This window comes from Canis aureus, chromosome 26, assembly GCF_053574225.1.
Source record: "Canis aureus isolate CA01 chromosome 26, VMU_Caureus_v.1.0, whole genome shotgun sequence".
NCBI classification, from domain to species: domain Eukaryota; kingdom Metazoa; phylum Chordata; class Mammalia; order Carnivora; family Canidae; genus Canis; species Canis aureus.
In genome coordinates, this window is record NC_135636.1 from 29,194,882 (window position 1) to 29,213,858 (window position 18,977).

Below are 18,977 nucleotides of genomic sequence, written 5' to 3' on the forward strand. Positions count from 1 at the left end.
AAAGAACACAATAGTAGAGATGAAGACAGGGTGGTACTTCTCTGAAAGTTTTTTGTATAGCTGATTTCTTAGAACTATAGCAATATTTCTTAATCTCTTCACATACCCTCAAATAAACAAAAATTTAAAACCTACCATGGTGTAGAGGAAATCTAAAATCCTACAAACAGTAATAAGTGAGCCTAACTGTATCATGAATAAGAGGACTATGCTGAAGGTCCACATGGGAGAAGGAAAGAACCAACCTGAGTGACTTCAAGAAACAGTAACTTGACAGAATACTGTAATGCTAAAGACAAAAAGAATTATGTGTACGTGTTGTAATCAGGTCAGGAGATATATTTCTGACATGGGTATTTCTCACAGCAATTAGCAATTCTATTTTTTTTAAGATTTTATTTATTTATTCATGAGCAACAGAGAGACAGAGAGAGAGAGCGCGCAACAGAGAGAGAGAGAGAGAGAGAGAGAGAGAGGCAGAGACACAGGCAGAGGGAGAAGCAGGCTCCACGCAGGGAGCCTGACATGGGACTCGATCCGGGGTCTCCAGGATCTCACCCGGGGCTGCAGTGGCACTAAACCATTGCGCCACCCAGGCTGCCCTCTCACAGCAATTCTAGAACAACTTTGTGTGTATTCTAGAACTGAACATATTAGCAAATAAACTGTAGATAATGAAAGTTGGGCTTCCAATCATTAGAGAAAGAAATTATACACAAGGAAAAAGGAGACACTAAAGTGATCCCTGTGGTGTTGGACTAGAATCACAGGTATCAGTATAAACAAATATCGGGATCAGAGGTATTAGTACAAAGAGACAGATACAGAATTATAGACATGCTAGTGGCGGGGGGGGTAGTGTAGATACATACATATATTTCGTAGCTCTGTCTGCTAGAAGCATACCTATAATGCCTGGTTTCTTTCTTTCTTTTTTTTTTTTTTAAGTATTTATTTATTCATGAGAGACACACAGAGAGAGGCAAAGACATAAGCAAAGGGAGAAGCAGGCTCCCTGTGGGGAGCCTGAAGCCTGATGCAGGACTCGATCCCAGAAACCCAGGATTACGACCTGAGCTGAAGGCAGATGCTTAACCACTGAGCCACGCACGTACCCCACAACTGGCTTCTAAATAGCATTCACCAATAAAAGAAAACCAGGAATCCTTGAAGAAGTAGTTGATTCCAGGGCTGGGGCTGGGAAAATACAAGATGAGCCTGGAACATCTTACGGTACCATAAAGAAAGGAAGGAAAGCCTCAAAAAGATGAGGCTTGTCAAAAGAACACAAAAGCTGATTTTTAAAAAACACTTTATTCATGAGAGACACACACACACAGAGAGAGAGAGAGAGAGAGAGAGGCAGAGACACAGGCAGAGGGAGAAGCAGGCTCGGTGCAAGGAGCCTGATGTGGGACTCAATCCCCAGTCTCCAGGGTCACAACCTGGGCTGAAGGCGGTGCTAAACCGCTGAGCCACCCGGGCTGCCCCACAAAAGCTGATTTAAAGGAGCCCCCTTTTCTAGGTCAAAGCTAGAAAAATTTGAGCAATAGGCTAATATTAATATTGGATTTTTTTTAGATGAAATCCATACAACATATATTTAACTACTTTAAAGTATGCAATTCAGGTTCTTTTAACAGTTGTCATGAAAGAAGTTTGAGGTGGATGAAGGTTAGCTCCCACTCTACACTCTTGCTGCTAAGAAAGCAAGTTCCATTTGTCAAACAAATATTTGTCAAACAAATACATTTGTCAAACAAATATTCATTAGCAAGCAGGCACAAAGCATTTCACACAAATCATTTTAGAAAATCCATGAAGTCCCAGCTCTCTCCCCTTTTAGTTGTTCCAATTACCTATGTAAAAAAGATTCACTTGGGGCACCTGGCTGGCTCAGTTGGATGAACACATGACTCTTGATCTGGAGATTGTGAGTTTGAGCCCCATACTGGGTGTGGAGATTACTAAAAATAATAAATAAATAAACTAAAAAAAAAAAAAAGGTTCACTCAAGGCAGAAGGATATTATTACTATCCCAGAGGCAGGGGTCTGTTGTCCTTGGAGTCACATCAGGCAACCAGAAATCCTCCTAAAAAGGTTAGACGTGGGTGGGGGGCAGCCGGGTGGCTCAGCGGTTTAGTGCCACCTTCAGCCCAGGGTGTTACCCTGGAGACTGGGTATGGAGTCCCACATCGGGCTCCCTGCATGCAGCCTGCTTCTCCCTCTGCCTGTGTCTCTGCCTCTCTCTGTGTCTCTCATGAATAAATAAATAAAATCTTAAAAAAAAAAAAAAAAAGGTTAGGTGGGGGATGGATTAGGAATGAAGCCTTTGGCACCATCTCCAAAGGAAGGAGTTACAGGCCTTCCTAGATTCTTAATTCCTTTTCATGAAAATATAATAAGCGTCTCTAAATACTTAAACCAATTCTACTTCTTTTGAATACTTCGATTGCACCTACTACTTCTTTTATGTTTATTTATATTTTGACAATTGACAATATACAAAAACAGAACATTTCCACCATCACAAAAAGTTCTATTGATAATGCTGCTCTAAAAGAACAAAGTTTCAAGAGAACATTATATTTTTGGGGATGGAAAATGATTTCACAAAGAGGAGGCCTCCACAGATAAATTCAAAGAGGAAGGCACGTAAGGTTCTGAGTTCCCTGTAGAGTTGATCATCCTGATCCCTCTTCCTGAAAAATACTGCCATCTGGCATAGAAGGAAGGGAGGCAAGGGGGGTGGAGGGGAGGGAGAAAACCACAGTCTAGGGATGGATGGAAAAAAACCCTCAAAAGTAAAAATATTCTTTTGGTTTGTTTTTCCCTTCCTCCCTACTTAATGGGATTTAAAGAAGGGAAGTAGGAAGTGAAAAAGGCAGCCATGAAGAACTGAATCAGGTAGACTGTTCAAGGCTACTCTTGGAAGAGAGTCCTAAGCACAGATCCAGGAGATGACGTTTCACTTTTCACAAATCTGTTAGCAGCCCCCAAATTTTGGTTTGCTGCCATGTTCTCTGTGCTTCATTGGACCTAAGATGTCACTGTTGATGCTTGAGTGGGAAAATGATTTTTTTCCTGGCAAATCTGTGATGTCAAATGGACATTAAATTTTAGGTATAATTTTGTTCTTAAAACTTTGTCTAAAAAAACAAAACAAAACAAAACTTGGTCTGGGAGTAGATTTGCTTTAGGAAACAGAGCCCTGAGAATATAATGTCATGTAGGATGTTTACTGAATCTATTTATAAAACCTGGGTCTGATTAAAGATTAAATAATCTTTCAAGACCACTCCCATTACATCAAGTGCAGCACGCCTGAAATGCTTAAAAAAGAAACTCAAGTGATCCTTTCTTTGATGGCTTGTTATTTATAAGCCCTAGAGCGAGATTTAATCAAGAGGTCCACATTGCACATTTCCCAGGGAACAGATTAGCATTCATTTTACCTACCTCTTTTTCTTCAATAGTAAATGCCAACTTAAAATGAAATGTATGTGAGTTGAAGGGTTGGGAGAATGGTGCCCTAAACTTTTGGATCAATTTTTAAAAAATCTTTTCATTGTAAAATAAAACATAAAATACAGAAAACCACATAAAACAAATATATAACCTAGTGAATGATTATGAGACAAACATCTGTAAGGTCAGGAGGAAGAAATGTCCCACCACTCCCCCAAGTCTCTCTCTGAGCCCTGTGCCAGCCAGTCTCTTCCTCCCTCCAAAGTCATCACTGATCCTGGCTTATAGAGTACTCACTTCCTTGCATTTCTTTTTCTTCTTTCTTTTTCTTTCTTTTCTTTCTTTCTTTCTTTCTTTCTTCTTTCTTTCTTTCTTTCTTTCTTTCTCTTTCTTTCTTTCTTTCTTTCTTTCTTTCTTTCTTTCTTTTCTTTCTTCTTTCTTTCTTTTTTTCCTTCCTTCCTTCCTTTCTTTCTCCTTCCTTCCTTCCTTCCTTCCTTCCTTCCTTCCTTCCTTCCTTCCTTCCTTCCTTCCTTCCTTCTTCTTTTTTTTCTTTCTTTCTCCCTTCCTTCCTTCCTTTCTTTTTTTTAAGATTTTATTTATTTATTCATGAGAGACCTAGAGAGAGAGAGGCAGAGACACAGGAGAGGGAGACTTCGCAGGAAGCCTGATGTGGGACTTGATTCCAGGACCTTGCAATCACAACCTGAGCCAAAGGCAGACGCTCAACCCCTGAGCCACCTAGGTGTCCCACTTCCTTGCATTTCTTAATGGCTTTCTATCAAACTGTGTATTCCTTTACACTATAGTTTAGCTTGTCCATTTTTTCAAAATTTAATAAAACTTTTAAGTCTCTTAATTTACAGGTCCTACAACCCATCTCACTTGTGCCCCCTACAATTCATGGGTTGAAGAACCTGGGCATTTAACCTGTAGAACTTCCCACAGTCTGTTTTTTTGCTAATTATATCCTTGGTCTTCAGTATTTCTTGCAAATTGGCAGCTGGATCCTGAAGCTTAATCAATTTCAGATTTGATCCCCTTGGCAAAACTCTGGTGGTGGTGTGTTCTTTTCTCAGGAGGCATGATTTGTTTGTTTTTCACATTAGTAGCTATTAATACTCAATGCCTAGATAACTGGTATTACAAAACGATGCTATCCCATCAATTTGTCTTCATTTGCAAGCTCAAAAATATATAGTAGCTCACCTACTATATGGTTACCTAATGGTATAGGAAAGACAAGATAAGTGCTTGTTTTTTTTCCTTTTATTTCCAGTTCTCAAGGTAATGAATTGGTTCTCTGTCAATTCTCCTAATTGGATCAATTACCAATTGACCTTTCTAATATCATTATGAATGCCTGAATTTAAATATGAGTTTTAATTCATTTCAGTTCTAATCCTAATGAAACTCAAACTGTCCCTCTTTGGTCAGTGAGAGCCTCTTCAAGTTGGATCCTGAGTCCTTTTGAGATGACCCCAGCAGTCTTTCATAGCTTCCTTGTTATCTGGTATCACAGTAGTCTAGGATTATCCTGTACATTTCCTGCCCTAAACTTAGAATTAGCCATTTCTCTGAGAAACTCATTTCTTTTAATGGGTAAAAATGGTATTGTAAGATCACAATCTGAGCCCTAAGGATACTTACTGATACTGGGTCAGTGAGTGTTTCTAGACCTTCTGGTGGACATAAACATAAATATACACACATATTCAAACTCCTCCAGAGGCCAGGCAGGTAACAAATGAATGAAGTTAGGTAATAGAAATGAAGTACAGCGAGTGGCTCAGCAGTTTAGCACTGCCTTTGGCCCAGGGTGTGATCCTGGAGACCCAGGATCGAGTCCCGCATCAGGTTCCCTGTGTGGAGCCTGCTTCTCCCTCTGCCTGTGTCTCTGCTTCTCTCTCTCTCTGCCTCTCTCATGAATAAATAAATAAAATCTTTAAAAAAATAAAGAAATGAAGCACAGAGACTATGCTTAACTGTGAAGAGGGTATGCCTTGTCTAAAGGAGACAGATCTCCCAATCTTTCAAAAGAAGCCAGAAAGATAAAATTTTAAATGTTTTTAAAATGTTGACAACTAATTAAAATAATTAAACAGCATAGTCAAATAAAATACCTCTGTGGGCCAGATGTGGTCTATGGGCTATATACTCTCAACCTGAAAAAAGCAACCTGTAGTTACATCCCAGAAGTTATATGGTTGCTAATGTATACAAAAATTTCAGGAAGTAAAATAATTCTCAGACTGGTCAAGAAAAGCCTAACTATAATAAGAAAGGGGAAAAATGTGTAATTATCTTCTTCCCCCCAATTTTCTAAAGCACTAGGGAGAAAAGCATTTTCTAGTGGCACTTGAGTGGTACAGTTGGTTGAATGTTCAAACTTGGTTTCAGCTCAGGTCATCATCTCATGGGTCATGAGATTCAGCCCTATGTCGGTATGATCAGTGCAGAGTCTGTTTCAGGTTATTTTCCTATCTCCCTCTGCCCCTCCCGCTTGTGTCCCCCACTCCCCACCCCCGCCTCCCACAAATAAATATTAAATCTTAAAAAAAAAAAAAAAGAAAGCATTTTCTGTACAGAAATCATTTCTTTCTCATATTATGGTGAAAAAGGCAAAAAGTCAGTACCAGGAAAAAAAACCAAAACTCTTAAGGAAGTTGAAATCTTTTTTTTTTTTTTAAGATTTTATTTATTTATTCATGAGAGATAGAGAGAGAGAGAGAGAGAGAGAGAGAGAGAGGCAGAAGCAGGCTCCATGCAGGGAGCCCGATGTGGGACTCGATCCTAGGTCTCCAGGATCAGGCCCTGGGCTGAAGGCGGCGCTAAACTGCTGAGCCACCCGGGCTGCCCAAGGAAGTTGAAATCTAATAAAAGTTTTTATACTTAAGTTCTTAGACTATCAGGATAAGACCCAGGAAATATATTTTACATGATAGGTATATTAGAGGCAACAAAGCTGGTAGAAAAGTTAATTGCAATTGCATGATTAAGTGCTCACACTCATTTTCACCTGTTTTTTTTTTTAAAGATTTATTTATTTGAGAGAGAGGGAGAGCACGAGCAAGGGGAAGGGCAGAGGAAGAAGCAGACTCCTGCCAGAGCAGGGAGCCCAATGCAGGGCTGGGTCCCGGGACCCTGGATCATGACCTGAGCCGAAGGCAGATGCTTAACTGACTGAGCCGCCCAGGCGCCCCTCATTTTCTTTCACCTGTTCTTTTTTTTTTTTTTTTTTTCTTTCACCTGTTCTAAAGAAAAGGTAAGCTAACAGCATTGCCACCTCTGAGTTGGCTCCCTCCTAGAGTCAACAGAGACAACAGAATGTTACTGGGGAAAGAGAGTAAAATGTAAAAACTCCATATAATATTCCAAAGAAGGCTGGGGAAAGACCTACTTATTAAGAAAAACCTGGTTGGGGGGCACCTGGGTGGCTCAGTTGGTTGGGGATCGGGTTCTTTTTTTTTTTTTTAACTTTTATTTTTTTATGATAGTCACACAGAGAGAGAGAGAGGCAGAGACACAGGCAGAGGGAGAAGCAGGCTCCATGCACCGGGAGCCTGATGTGGGATTCGATCCCGGGTCTCCAGGATCGCGCCCTGGGCCAAAGGCAGGCGCCAAACCGCTGCACCACCCAGGGATCCCGGGATCGGGTTCTTGATTTAGGCTCAGGTCGTGATCTCAGGATCATGAGATGGGGCTCTGCATTGGACTCTGCGCAGTGTGGAGTTTCATGGTATCCTCTCTATCCCTCTCCTTCTGCCCTTCCCTCCCCGCCTGCTTGTGCTTGCATGTGAGCAAGTGTGTACTCTCTCTTAAGTAAATAAATAAACAATCTTAAAAGAAAAGGGAAAAGAAATAAAGACCTGGTTGGGTTTGGCTCCTTTGATGCAAGCTAATACCATATGATATTACTGGACATTATCTGGAGCCGCTCCAGGCTCCAGAAAGTATAGAAATCACAGGATTAACCTTTACAGTTCAAAGACAAGACAGAAGGTCAGGCTGCATTAAAGCAAAAATCCATAAGCACACTTATGAGGTATTTCCCCCTGGTTTCTGTTACTTTCTTTCAAAGAAAAGGAGAACCTCAAGCCATCTAAGGAGGTCCAAGATTTAGGAATCCCAAGCAAAAGGAAAGAGGGAACTAGAAACCTGCCTGACTGCACACTGATGTGTTAACCCTTTGCAGTAACTAATATTATCCCCATTCTGAGGCACGGAGAAGGGACTGAATAAGGTGACTGGCTGAGCTGCTCGATTCCATGACTCAGTTGAACTGTCCAATGATGTCAGAAATAAATTTGAGTTTTAAACAAAAGTGATTTTACAAAAGGCAGTGTTTACAAATTGGTTTAACAAACCATTAAAAAATTTTTAGTCAGTTCATATGTACAAATAAATATATTTATAATAGTATTTATTTGACATAGTTGCACAAAAATTTTGGTTCCTCTTAGTGATCAGACTTTGTTTTTTTTCTTTTCTTTGTTTTTTATTTTTTTTTTTATTTTTTTTTGTCATCAGGCTTTCTAAAGAATGAACTGTAAGGGGCGCCTGGGTGGCTCAGTCGGTTAAGCATCTGCCTTCAGCTCAGGTTGTGATCCTGGGGTCCCAGGATTGAACCCCACATCAGACTCCCTGCTCAGTAAGAAGTGTGCTTCTCCCTCTGCCCCTCACCCTATTCATGCTCTTTCTTTCTCTCTGAAATAAATAAATAAATAATATTTTTTAAAAAAGAATGAACTATAGCGACGCCTGGGTGGCTCAGTGGTTGAGCGTCTGCCTTCGGCTCAGGTCGTGATCCTGGGGTCCTGGGATCAAGTCCCGCATTTGGCAAACTGCGGGGAGCCTGCTTCTCCTTCTGTCTGTGTCTGCTTCTCTCTCTGTGTCTCTCATGAATAAATAAATAAAATCTTTAAAAAAATGAACTATAAATATGAAGTAATAAAGGAAATGTAAACAACATATTGTTATGTGGAAAAATTCTTGGATTCAGCAAGAATCCGGAAAGAGAATCAAAGAAAATTTCACAGTGCAATGATGTATCAGACTAGCAATCATAAGTCAAATATGAGAAGCCAGTGCTGGCAGCCTGAGAGGAAATGGTTCACAGCACTTTATTTTTAAGATCTTATTTTTAAGTAATATTTACACCCAATATGGGGCTTGAACTTACAATCCCAAGATCAAGAGTCACATGCTCTACTAACGAAGCCAGTTGGGCACCCCTGGTTCACTGCATCCTAGACACTGATGGTGGCACTACAAGTTGGCTGAAGCTTTCTGGTGAACACTCCAGTATTACATAATAAGGACCTTGAAACTTCTCACACCTTTCGGTCCAATGATTCAGCTAGAGGAATATGCCTTAAGGAAATAACTTAAAGAAAATCATATTACTGTACTATTTATACCAGTGACAACTAGAGCACATCTCAAATTCCCCAGAAAGGGCAAAGACCAAGATAATCATGTATCACTATGTACATAAATATGAAGACATATTATGAAGTCACTATACAGATTATTTCAATAAGTGGAGGTATACACTCAGTTTTAGCAAGAGTGTTTATAATTAAGAAAAAGGCTCTGAAATCAGACATTTCTTGGTTTGAATTGTGGCACTGTCCCCTGCATACTTTCAAGAAATGCTTGTTTTCTAAGAATCGATTTGGACCACGAAAGACCTGCAAGTAGTTACCTGCTCTTGAGGAGATGTGTGTATTCTTACTGAGGTGGAAAAGAGAGACAAGTTAGAGGGCAGGCTCTTGCATCAAGCTGCCCAAGTTCATGTCTTGGCACTGTCACCTGCCAGCTGTCTCACCTTAGCCAAGTGACTACACTACCCAACATTCCAGTTGCAATTCACGTGTCTAATATGGCTAATATTAGACTAAAACATGGCTAATAAAATGACCTATCCCAATAACGTTCTTATGAGGTTGAAAATGAAATGATGCCTGTAGAGTGTTCAGTACAGTCCTGGACATAGTAGGTTCTCAGTAAATGTCAGCAATCTGTATTCTTTAAGTAATACTTATTGATCACCCACCATTGTCCCAGCATTGCATTAGAGACACCCACTACATTTAATCCCTACAAGAACCTTATGAGTATTGAACTTTTTTTTGAGTATTGTTATATAGAAGTTTTTAATTTTTATTTATTTTATTTTTTTTTAAGGTATTTATTCATGAGAGAAAGAGAGAACGGCAGAGACACAGGCAGAGGGAAAAGCAGGCTCCATGTAAGGAACCCGACGTGGGACTCGATCCCAGGTCTCCAGGATCAGGCCCTGGGTGGAAGGCAGCGCTGAACTGCTGAGCCACCCGGGCTGCCCTATAGAAGTTTTTCAAAAATGAGCTCGGAGAGGGGTCTATGTAATAGTAGATGACAGAAGGAGAATGCAAGATAGTTGGTAGGTTCCAACCACAAACATGTAAAATGAAATACACTTATACATTTGTAATGATATGCATAATTGGAACTTAATGTTCACTAGGTTCATTTTGTTTGAAGTTAGTCAAGTGTCTTTGTTTGTGTTTTTGAGTAGAAGCAAGTAAATATGAGATAAGGAGCCCATCCCATTGCTTTTATTGAGCCATGCCTTCCTTTCCCCAGGCAGTGACTGGGCCATGTATTAAATGTCACTGGAGTGCTGGCTTCTGACCAGCAAGTGCTTACCTGAAGGAGATAGAGGAGTCCTGGAACAAACAAGGTGAGTGGGTACAGAGACTGGTATGTTGCTAAGGCTAGAAAAATAGCACTGAGGAAGGCACTACCTGTAAAAAGAAATAAATATATGCAATAATCCAGTCTTATTAATCAGGATTAGACTGAGCAAATCCCAAAACAAGAAACTTTCCATAACTGGTCAAATAAGCTTTTGCCAAATGTCTCCTGGTGTACAGGTACTATGCAAACTCATACAGAATGAGAGCTTCTTGGCTTGATTTCCCATGAAAGGAAACCTAGGAAGTCAAAACCATTTACCTTTAGCAACCTGAGACACTTCAATTATGCTTCCTTTAAATTTTCAGAGCAAGAAAGATTTCACAAAACTTTGATCTAAAGATGAACAAAGGGATCAAGTCTATTAACATCTGTGTCCTATTTAACTTATCAATGAAACCCATAATTATTGCTTAAGCAATTCAGAGGTAGGAAACCCATCCCTATTTTATAATATCTTTTCCTTATGTACTATCTTCAGGTCATGTATTTATTATTAAAATATATTAATTTTTATTAATAATGCCCCTATTCCCTATGTAAAATGGACCACTACAGAATTTTTAAAAATGTTATAATAAATTTGCAATGACATAGATATTTATAACATCCTATTAACTGAAAGTTATAAAAAAAGATATATATATATATATATATATATATATATATATATACACACTATGATCTCTTTAAAAAGAATGTATAAATAAATTTTTAAAAAAAGACTACAAGACTAGGCCCAAAGTTCACAGTGATTTTTCTCTTGGTGGTTGGGTTATGGATTTTTTTGTTTTTGTTTTTTTTCTGGCTTCTCTGTATTTTCTAAACTTTCTATAATGATCGTGCTTTGTTTTTGTCATAAAAAAACTGATTTCTTCTTTTTTAAAGGTTTATTTATTTATTTTAGAGAGAATGAGAGAGAGTAGGTGCACATGTGCTCGTGAGCTAGGGAGAGGGGAAGGGAGGATGGGGCAGAGGGAGGAGAGAGAAAATCTCAAGCAGACTTCCCGCTCAGCACTGAGCCTGGAGCCTGGGTGAAGCAGGGCTCCATCTCACGATTCTGAGACCACACCTGAGCAGAAACCAAGAGTCGGACACTCAACTGACTGAGCCACCCAGGTGCCCCAAAACTGATTTCTTTTTAAAAATACCAAATAGCTGTGGCTCAGTGGTTGAACATCTGCCTGGGGCTCTGGTCATGATCCCGGGGTCCTCGGATTGAGTCCCGTAGAGGGCTCCCTGCGGGGAGTCTGCTTTTCCCTCTGCCTATGTCTCTGCCTTTCTGTGTCTCTCATAAATAAAATGCTTAAAACAAACAAATAGCTATTTTCTTTCAGATGGTTTTAGATAAGAGTACCCTAAAACTAAAGCTAGAGAACCCAAATTTGCAACAGGGGTTTCAAAGTGGTCCAGAAATCAGGAGAGTGTAATTGATGGTTCAAGGCTGGTATCTTGTAATGGTAACGTTTCATAAAATGACAGAACTCATGATCACTCTCATGAGTGTGGGGTCAACTTGTTAGGCCTGCGGAATCAAGGGGGATTGGGAGGCACCAACAAAATGGCGGCGGACCCTCCAGCTTGTCACCTTCGCCTTGGGACTTTTCTACCACCAGCAGACTGCCCAAAGACACGTCATCATGGGGAGACAAGACCTATGCGGGGAAACCTGAACCGCACCTTATCCAAACCCTATATAAGGGCATAAGCAGTTATTGCCCCATACCGATTCCACCAGTAATATGCCCTAATACCTATCACCCCATACAGACACAACTCCTTACCCCATCTCCCTTAAAAAGCTTGCATGTATTCCCTTTGGGCTGGACTTCCCCAGCCCGCGACTTCCCGGGTCTCACTCCCTTGCGGGGGGCCATGGAACGTCGACCAAGAATGCGTCCATTAAAAGCCTGCATCGGGGCAGCCTGGGTGGCTCAGCGGTTTAGCACCGCCTTCAGCCCAGGGCGCAATCCTGGAGACCCGGGATCGAGTCCCACGGAGCCTGCTTCTCCCGCTGCCTTTAGCTTTGCCTCTCTCTCTCTTTCTCTGTGTCTCTCATGAATAAATAAATAAAATCTTAAAAAAAAAAAACCTGCCTCAACCAACTTTTGCCCAGCCTATTTCATTTCACTACAAACTGACCAAACCTGACACAACTGTTTACTGGAAATAACAGATATCCTCTCAATGATATTTCACTAAGGAACTAGTTACTCCACTAAGTCTGAGGGGTTTTACCCTCTCCCAACTCAGCTCCAACAAACAGAAGAAGATGATCCATAGGATTTTTTTGCCCACCAAAGCAAACACCCAAGACCTACCTTGGAAGAGGAGGGTTATGATATGACTACTTTATAGGAGAGTGAGTGGAGAGAAGAGAATTTTGAGGGCTCCATCCCTCAAATTAAGGAAACTTATTAGCTAGGAACAATTCCTGGTTGAAGGAAAGTAGAAGGAAGGCAGGAAAAGGAGGAAAAACTGGGACAGAATTCTATGGGGTGAGCTGTTTCATCATGCTCATTACTGCCAGGCATGATGTCCTATATCCAGGATACTTGTAAACATGACTGAGCAGGGACAGAATCATGGCCAGCCAAGCTGTGCCACCAGCAGAGGCCTCCACATACCCATTGAGCCGTAGACACCTAGAACCAGAACCGGGTCAATTCTGAGACAGGGAGATGGCAGTGGTGGGAAAAGTACTGTTTTGGACTCTAGCATCTAGGGTGGGTTCAAGGTTCCCTGACTTAGCCAAAAATCTGAATGACATTTTGTGGGAAACCAGCTAAGGGAGGGAAAAAACTGGAAAGAACTTTTAAATTTAGCATGACTTTCTGCAGAGACTGGGGTTGGAGAAAGAAGAGGCCCTTTAGCAGGGAAAGGAGGCTAATGTTCCAACTCCATCCATTCTTACTAATGTGGTCAAAACAAATACATGACTTTCACCCCTCTCTTTCCCGGGAGACACCAGGGAGTGAAATAAACACAGCCACCTCCTGCCTTAATTGCCTGAGATCAGTAATTACTTGTCTGGAGCAGCTGACTATCTATAAGGCCCAAGAGGGAAGAAACGGCCCATAGGGTCATAGAACGGACTTGTGAGTTTCAGAACACCTCCTCCCAATATCAGGAAAAAAGCAGTCTTCCTTCCTCAGATGAAATCATTTGGAAGGAAAAATCTGTTCCTTCTGCTGTTCTCTACCAGTAAGTGGCGTCAACATCTCCCAGGCTACTGTAGTGATCCTTCACCTCTCCCACTCCACACTTCCTCTAGCAGTCATCACAGCCTGTTGATGGACCTATGGAACATCCACCACTGCAGTTCCTGCTCTCATCGGTTGCTTCTCCTCCTCAATGGTCTCTCTAGTCTCCTCCCATCTAGTTCTCTAGAGAAGTACCAGCAGGATCCTTCTAAAACAATTACACTATGATAAGCCCCTCTTTAAATGCTTCTGATGGTTCTATTTCATTCAGCAGGTTTAGTCCAAACTCCAGCAGCAAACAGGGCCCTTTGCTAATGGGCCTTATTTATCCAGCTTCACTTGTCAGTGTTCTCCTACACATTCTCTGTCCCCCAGCTATTCTGGACCATTCCCTAGGTTCTGAAAACACCATGTGCTTTCATTCCTGTGTCTGTTCTCAGCCCATTACTTCTGCCCAAGCTATCCTTCCCTGCCCATTCTCCACTGACCAATTGATTTTTTAAAAAAATATTTTATTTATTTATTACTGAGAGACACAGAGAGAGAGGCAGAGACACAGGTAGAGAGAGAGAAGCAGGCTCCATGCAGGGAGCCCAATGTGGGACTCGATCTCAGGACTCTAGGATCACGCCCTGGGCCAAACGGAGGTGCTCAACCGCTGAGCCACCCAGGCATCCCTCCACTAGCCAATTGAAATGTCACTTTCTCTATGAAGCCTAAGCAGACAGGATAACAATAGTGATTATAGCTAATGGTGGTCACTTACTAGGTGCCAGGTGCCTATCCTCTGTATCCAGAACTGTGCTGGACTCATTAAAAAAGAAAAAAAAAAGAAAGAAAAGAAAAGAAAAAGCCCTCAGTATACATCATAAGCACCTTGTGAAAGCTCTATTTTTCTACCCATTTTTATTCTACCCATTTTATTTATTTATTTATTTACCCATTTTATAGGTAAAGAAATTAAGGTACAGAAACAAAAGGTTAAGTAATACATCATTTTAAGTAATGGAGTCAATCAGATGATTGTAGTGCCCATTCTCTTCATTCATTCAATACCTCATTCAATACTGATATTGTCCTTTAATTTGTTAATGTTGCTTTCTCTCCCCATTTGTCCTTGAGTTTCTCAAGGGCAATAAATCTCTCTTCACTTTGAGCCTCCAGCTTAAATGAGTGAGTGAATGAATAAATGAGTGTCATTCAGTGACACATATGAATCCCTTAGACAAATCCAAGCACATTAAAGAAAACCAATGTTTCCGTTTTCTTGAAATATAACTGACATACAACATTGTATTAGTTTCAGGTGTATAGCATAATGATTTGATATTTGTGTATATTGCTTAATGAGTACCACAATAAGTCTAGTTGAAACCAAGTTCTTGAGGAAGGAAATCTTAGGAAGTGTAAAACACAAGTAATAAAATGCAGGCAAAGCACAAAAGAAATGGATTCTTGAATACAATGAAGCTGCTGAATAGAAGTTGAGGGCTTGTGGCAGGGGGCTGGGCAGAGAGAATGCTCCGTGGAGTAAACTACTGGATGGCAGAGGTCTGTAGTCTAGTGGCAGAAACATAGTACAACAACAGTCAGGAGACTGGTGTGTGGGATGCCAGGCCAGGTATGGAGTGGATAGGGCACATGCACCACTGAGCACAAGAAAGGGGGAGTATGAAGACACACAAGGACTTAGGGCTGATACACGTTTTGAAAAAAGCTAGAAGGAGCAAGATGAATGGGTTAGGAAGGCAGAGGGATGATGATAGATAGGTGCTTGGGGCAAGGTCATGAAAGATAAAGAAAGGTAAAAGGTGGGGCATCCAGCTGGCTCAGTTGGTACAGCATACAACCCCTCAATCTTGGGGTGGTGAATTCAAGCCCCACCCTGGGCGTGGAGCCTACTTAAAGAAAAAAAGAGAGAGAAAAGTAAAAAGGGACTTCAAATATTTTAGGTAAACTATACGATATGCAAACATTTCTGGAGTGCCTGCTCTATGCCAAGCCTGTGCCAGGTGCCAAGAAGACTGTTAACTGAGACAGCTTCCCTCCTCAGGGAGCTCCCAGGAACCAGTGGCAAAATACGGAGGGAGGAGAGTACAAAGCTAGCCCATCAGGGGAAGCTGATACCTAAGTTTTGAACAATGATTAGGCGAGGCCTGACAGTCTAAGGGAACAGAGAGTACACTTGCAGGAGGGCAAGGGACAGTTCCATGCACTGCAGGTAAAGGGGGTTATAATTAGCTTGACGGGTAAAAACAGGGCAAGAGTTGGGAGCAATGACTGGAAGAGGGCACAAAAGAGGCTCTTGTGGATGTTGGTAACATTCTGTTTCTCAGTCTGAGTACTGATTTCTGAACATTTAGTGAAAATTCATGGAATTGTACACTAACAGTCTGTGTGCTTTCTGTAGATATGTTATACATACTCCAATAAAAAGGTATAATATACAAAGTCTTATCAAGCAGGTAGATGGCAGTCAGATGATAGAGGACATAGCTTGCACAGTCATCCCAAAGCATTGACCAACAGGCCTAAACATGACATCTCAAATAATCCCTGAAATGGCAGCCTCAACTGGACAAGAGCTAGGGCATCCTGCTCATCTGACTGGGATGAACTATGCCAAGAGGACTGTGCATTTTACCAAAATAAGATAATCTACTATTTATCTGCTAGTATGGCCCAGATACTCAGGTACCAGGTTTTTTATCCAAGACCATAGTCTTTGGCCTTATGATGGGAATATTAAAGTCACATGTGTATGTGCCCTGGGTATAATATCAGGAAATTTCATTATCTACCCATCTAGCTTCAAATATGTTTTCCAACTCTCTAGGAAGAAAGAGTTTTGTGTCCAGGTGGGGGCCAAAACAAGCCTTGGCAAGGCCTGGGGTAACAATGCCTCTGGGAACCACACTTTGAAGCAATCTGGGCCTGGGCAGGTGGCAGAGCTATAGAACAGAGCAGGACTATAGATGAGGTAGGGCTCTAGGGAATGGTTCAAGATATTGACTGTGAGTGGAATGAGCAGAGAGGGGTCACATACAGCAACCTGTACCAGGACAGGCAGTGGGACAGACTGGAACGTAGTGAAAAGGGCTGAGTTCCACAGGATACTCAGAAGAGGAAGCTGAATAGCATGCAAGATTGATGGGAAGGAGGAGTTGATGCTGGGGGCTGGGCCACTATTCTTCCTCACCAAGTGCTCTTTTAACAGGGAAGGCTCTCTTGGAGTAGTCCATCCACATCAGTGATGATAATAATTTATTGAGCACATACTCTTTTCCAGCCATAGCTGTAAGCACTTTACATGTATTAAGTCCTTCCAATAACTCCATGAAGTGGGTAGGCATAATTACGATTCCCATTTTACAGAAAAGAAAACTGGAGGACAGAATGGTTGTTTGTTCAAGGTTACAAAACTAGTTAATAATAATAATAGGATTTGAAACCAGACTGTCTCATTCCAAACCCCTTTTCCATTCATTCCAAAACTCTTTTTTTTTTTTTTAAGATTTTATTTATTTATTCATGAGACACACACAGAGAGAGAGAGAGGCAGAGACACAGGCAGAGGGAGAAGCAGGCTCCATGCAGGGAGCCCGACATGGGACTTGATCCCGGGTCTCCAGGATCACGCCCTGGGCTGAAGGTGGCGCTAAACCACTGAGCCACCAGAGCTGCCCCAAACCCCACACTCTTTAACTACATTACTACACTACCTTCCTAATCCCAATCCATAAAAATCACAATAAACTGAGCAACTATTTGTTGAATGGGTTCTGTTAAGGAAGCATGCTAAGTATTTTATATTTCTTATTTATTCTTCTACTAATCTATATAGCAGACATTATCTCTGTGATCAAAGCTCCTGAGGCTTTGTGATTTGCCCAAGGCTACAGAGCTGGTAACTAGAAACTAGCAGGTTTTGAAGCTAGCTTGATCTGATAAAACCACAGGCTGCTTTATCCTAGGGTCCTCTATGACTTTCTTCATGAGTAGAGCTTTACTCTAGAGGAACCCCATGTGGCAGTGATAGGTTCAGGCCTAAGGACCATTGGTCTGCCATTGTTCTTCCAGGGCTGAGCTCCAGGAAGAGACTCTCATTTTTACCTCCAAGTCCTCCCTAGAAGGCTCACTGAGCCTCTACCAATCCTGAGTAATCTTTTAAAAAAGAGGACATTATTAAAAGTAACAACCAGCATCAATATTTTTTTTTAATTTTTATTTATTTATGATAGTCACAGAGAGAGAGAGAGAGAGAGAGGCAGAGACACAGGCAGAGGGAGAAGCAGGCTCCATGCACCAGGAGCCTGACGTGGGATTCGATCCCGGGTCTCCAGGATCGCGCCCTGGGCCAAAGGCAGGCGCTAAACTGCTGCGCCACCCAGGGATCCCCAGCATCAATATTTACTGAGTTCTTAGTACATCCCTCACACCATGCTGTGTGTTACATGTACCATCTCATTCATTCTTTGTATTTTCTCTGTGCACTAGGGGCCGTTTCAATCCCCATGTTACAGATAAGAAACCCGAGGACCAGAACAGTTAAATTACTTGGTTAAAGTGATACATCCAGGAAATGGAAGAGCTGGGATTAGCTACCAGATCTGTCTGACTTTAGAGTAGCCTGAGTGAGCTCTTAATCACCCTTGACTGCCTCTGAGAGTCCTTCTTCTTCCTTGAGAAGCAAGTCCTGTCACACACATCTCTTTTGGTGGGACAAGGAGAGTTGGAAGGGTCCTTAGGTGGCAAACCTCAAGAATTCCTAGGTTGGAACATCTCATTGACAAACATCAACAGGAACAAGCAGGACTATCTATTAACATGTTTGTTTTCCTTTTTACAGCCTAATGAAGATTTCACAGGGATGGAATATTTTAATTAGCCACTGAAAGGCAGACTTCCCCTTGACCAAAAGCTCCAACTTTGAAGTGAAACACGAACTGCTCCACTAAAATAACATCAATCCTGCCCTTAGACCTGTTTGCTGCCCAACTCCACAAAAAGGACATCACAATACAATGGCTTGGGCCTTGTCCTGGCCTGTAGCTCTTGATGTGTCCCAGGCAACCCTGGACTGCCACAAAGGAGGCCAAGGGAGAGCAAACAGGAGAAGGGGACAGAGCCAATGAGGCCACCCTGTTCTGCAGGACACTAGCTCCATGGAAGTCTGGGGAGAGAGTTGCCAAGTTTACTTTCACTGTCCCTATCTTCTTATCAATCAAGTAAATTTGTTTTTAATTATGTATTCACTGAGAAAATTTGGGAAAAAATAGATATAAAAAGAAACAGAAACATGAGCTTACTCTAAAAACACAAGTATTATGCTTTTGGAATCTATTTTCTATTTTTTGTTGTTTTAACATAGCTGAGATTATATTTTATTAAAATATACAATCTTGTACTCTGCCTTAAAAATATGTATTCTCACATAATTTGCAATTATTTTTTTTAAAGATTTATTTATGGGACGCCTGGGTGGCTCAGCAGTTGAGCACCTGCCTTTGGCTCGGGTGTGATCCTGGAATCCCAGGATCAAGTCCTGCATCGGGCTCCTTGCATGGAGC

At 41.4% G+C, this 18,977-nt stretch overlaps 1 protein-coding gene and 1 long non-coding RNA gene across 5 annotated transcripts in view; one reads left to right on the plus strand and one right to left on the minus strand.

Moving 5' to 3' along the window:
* The window catches only part of PIGU (phosphatidylinositol glycan anchor biosynthesis class U), a 94,728-nt gene that overhangs the window by 29,424 nt on the left and 46,327 nt on the right, over positions 1 to 18,977 (minus strand). For 3 of the 4 annotated variants that reach the window (XM_077872838.1, XM_077872840.1, XM_077872837.1), the window contains exon 7: positions 10,157 to 10,254. The exons of the other annotated variant lie outside the window; for it this stretch is intronic. In XM_077872838.1, the coding sequence (XP_077728964.1) occupies positions 10,157 to 10,254 (98 nt within the window). The remainder of the gene's footprint in view (positions 1 to 10,156; positions 10,255 to 18,977) is intronic. 4 annotated transcript variants of the gene reach the window in all.
* LOC144298232 (uncharacterized) lies at positions 656 to 18,658 on the plus strand. Its single transcript, XR_013365172.1, has 3 exons — positions 656 to 770; positions 10,094 to 10,190; positions 18,257 to 18,658. It is a non-coding gene; the product is annotated as an uncharacterized LOC144298232 (long non-coding RNA).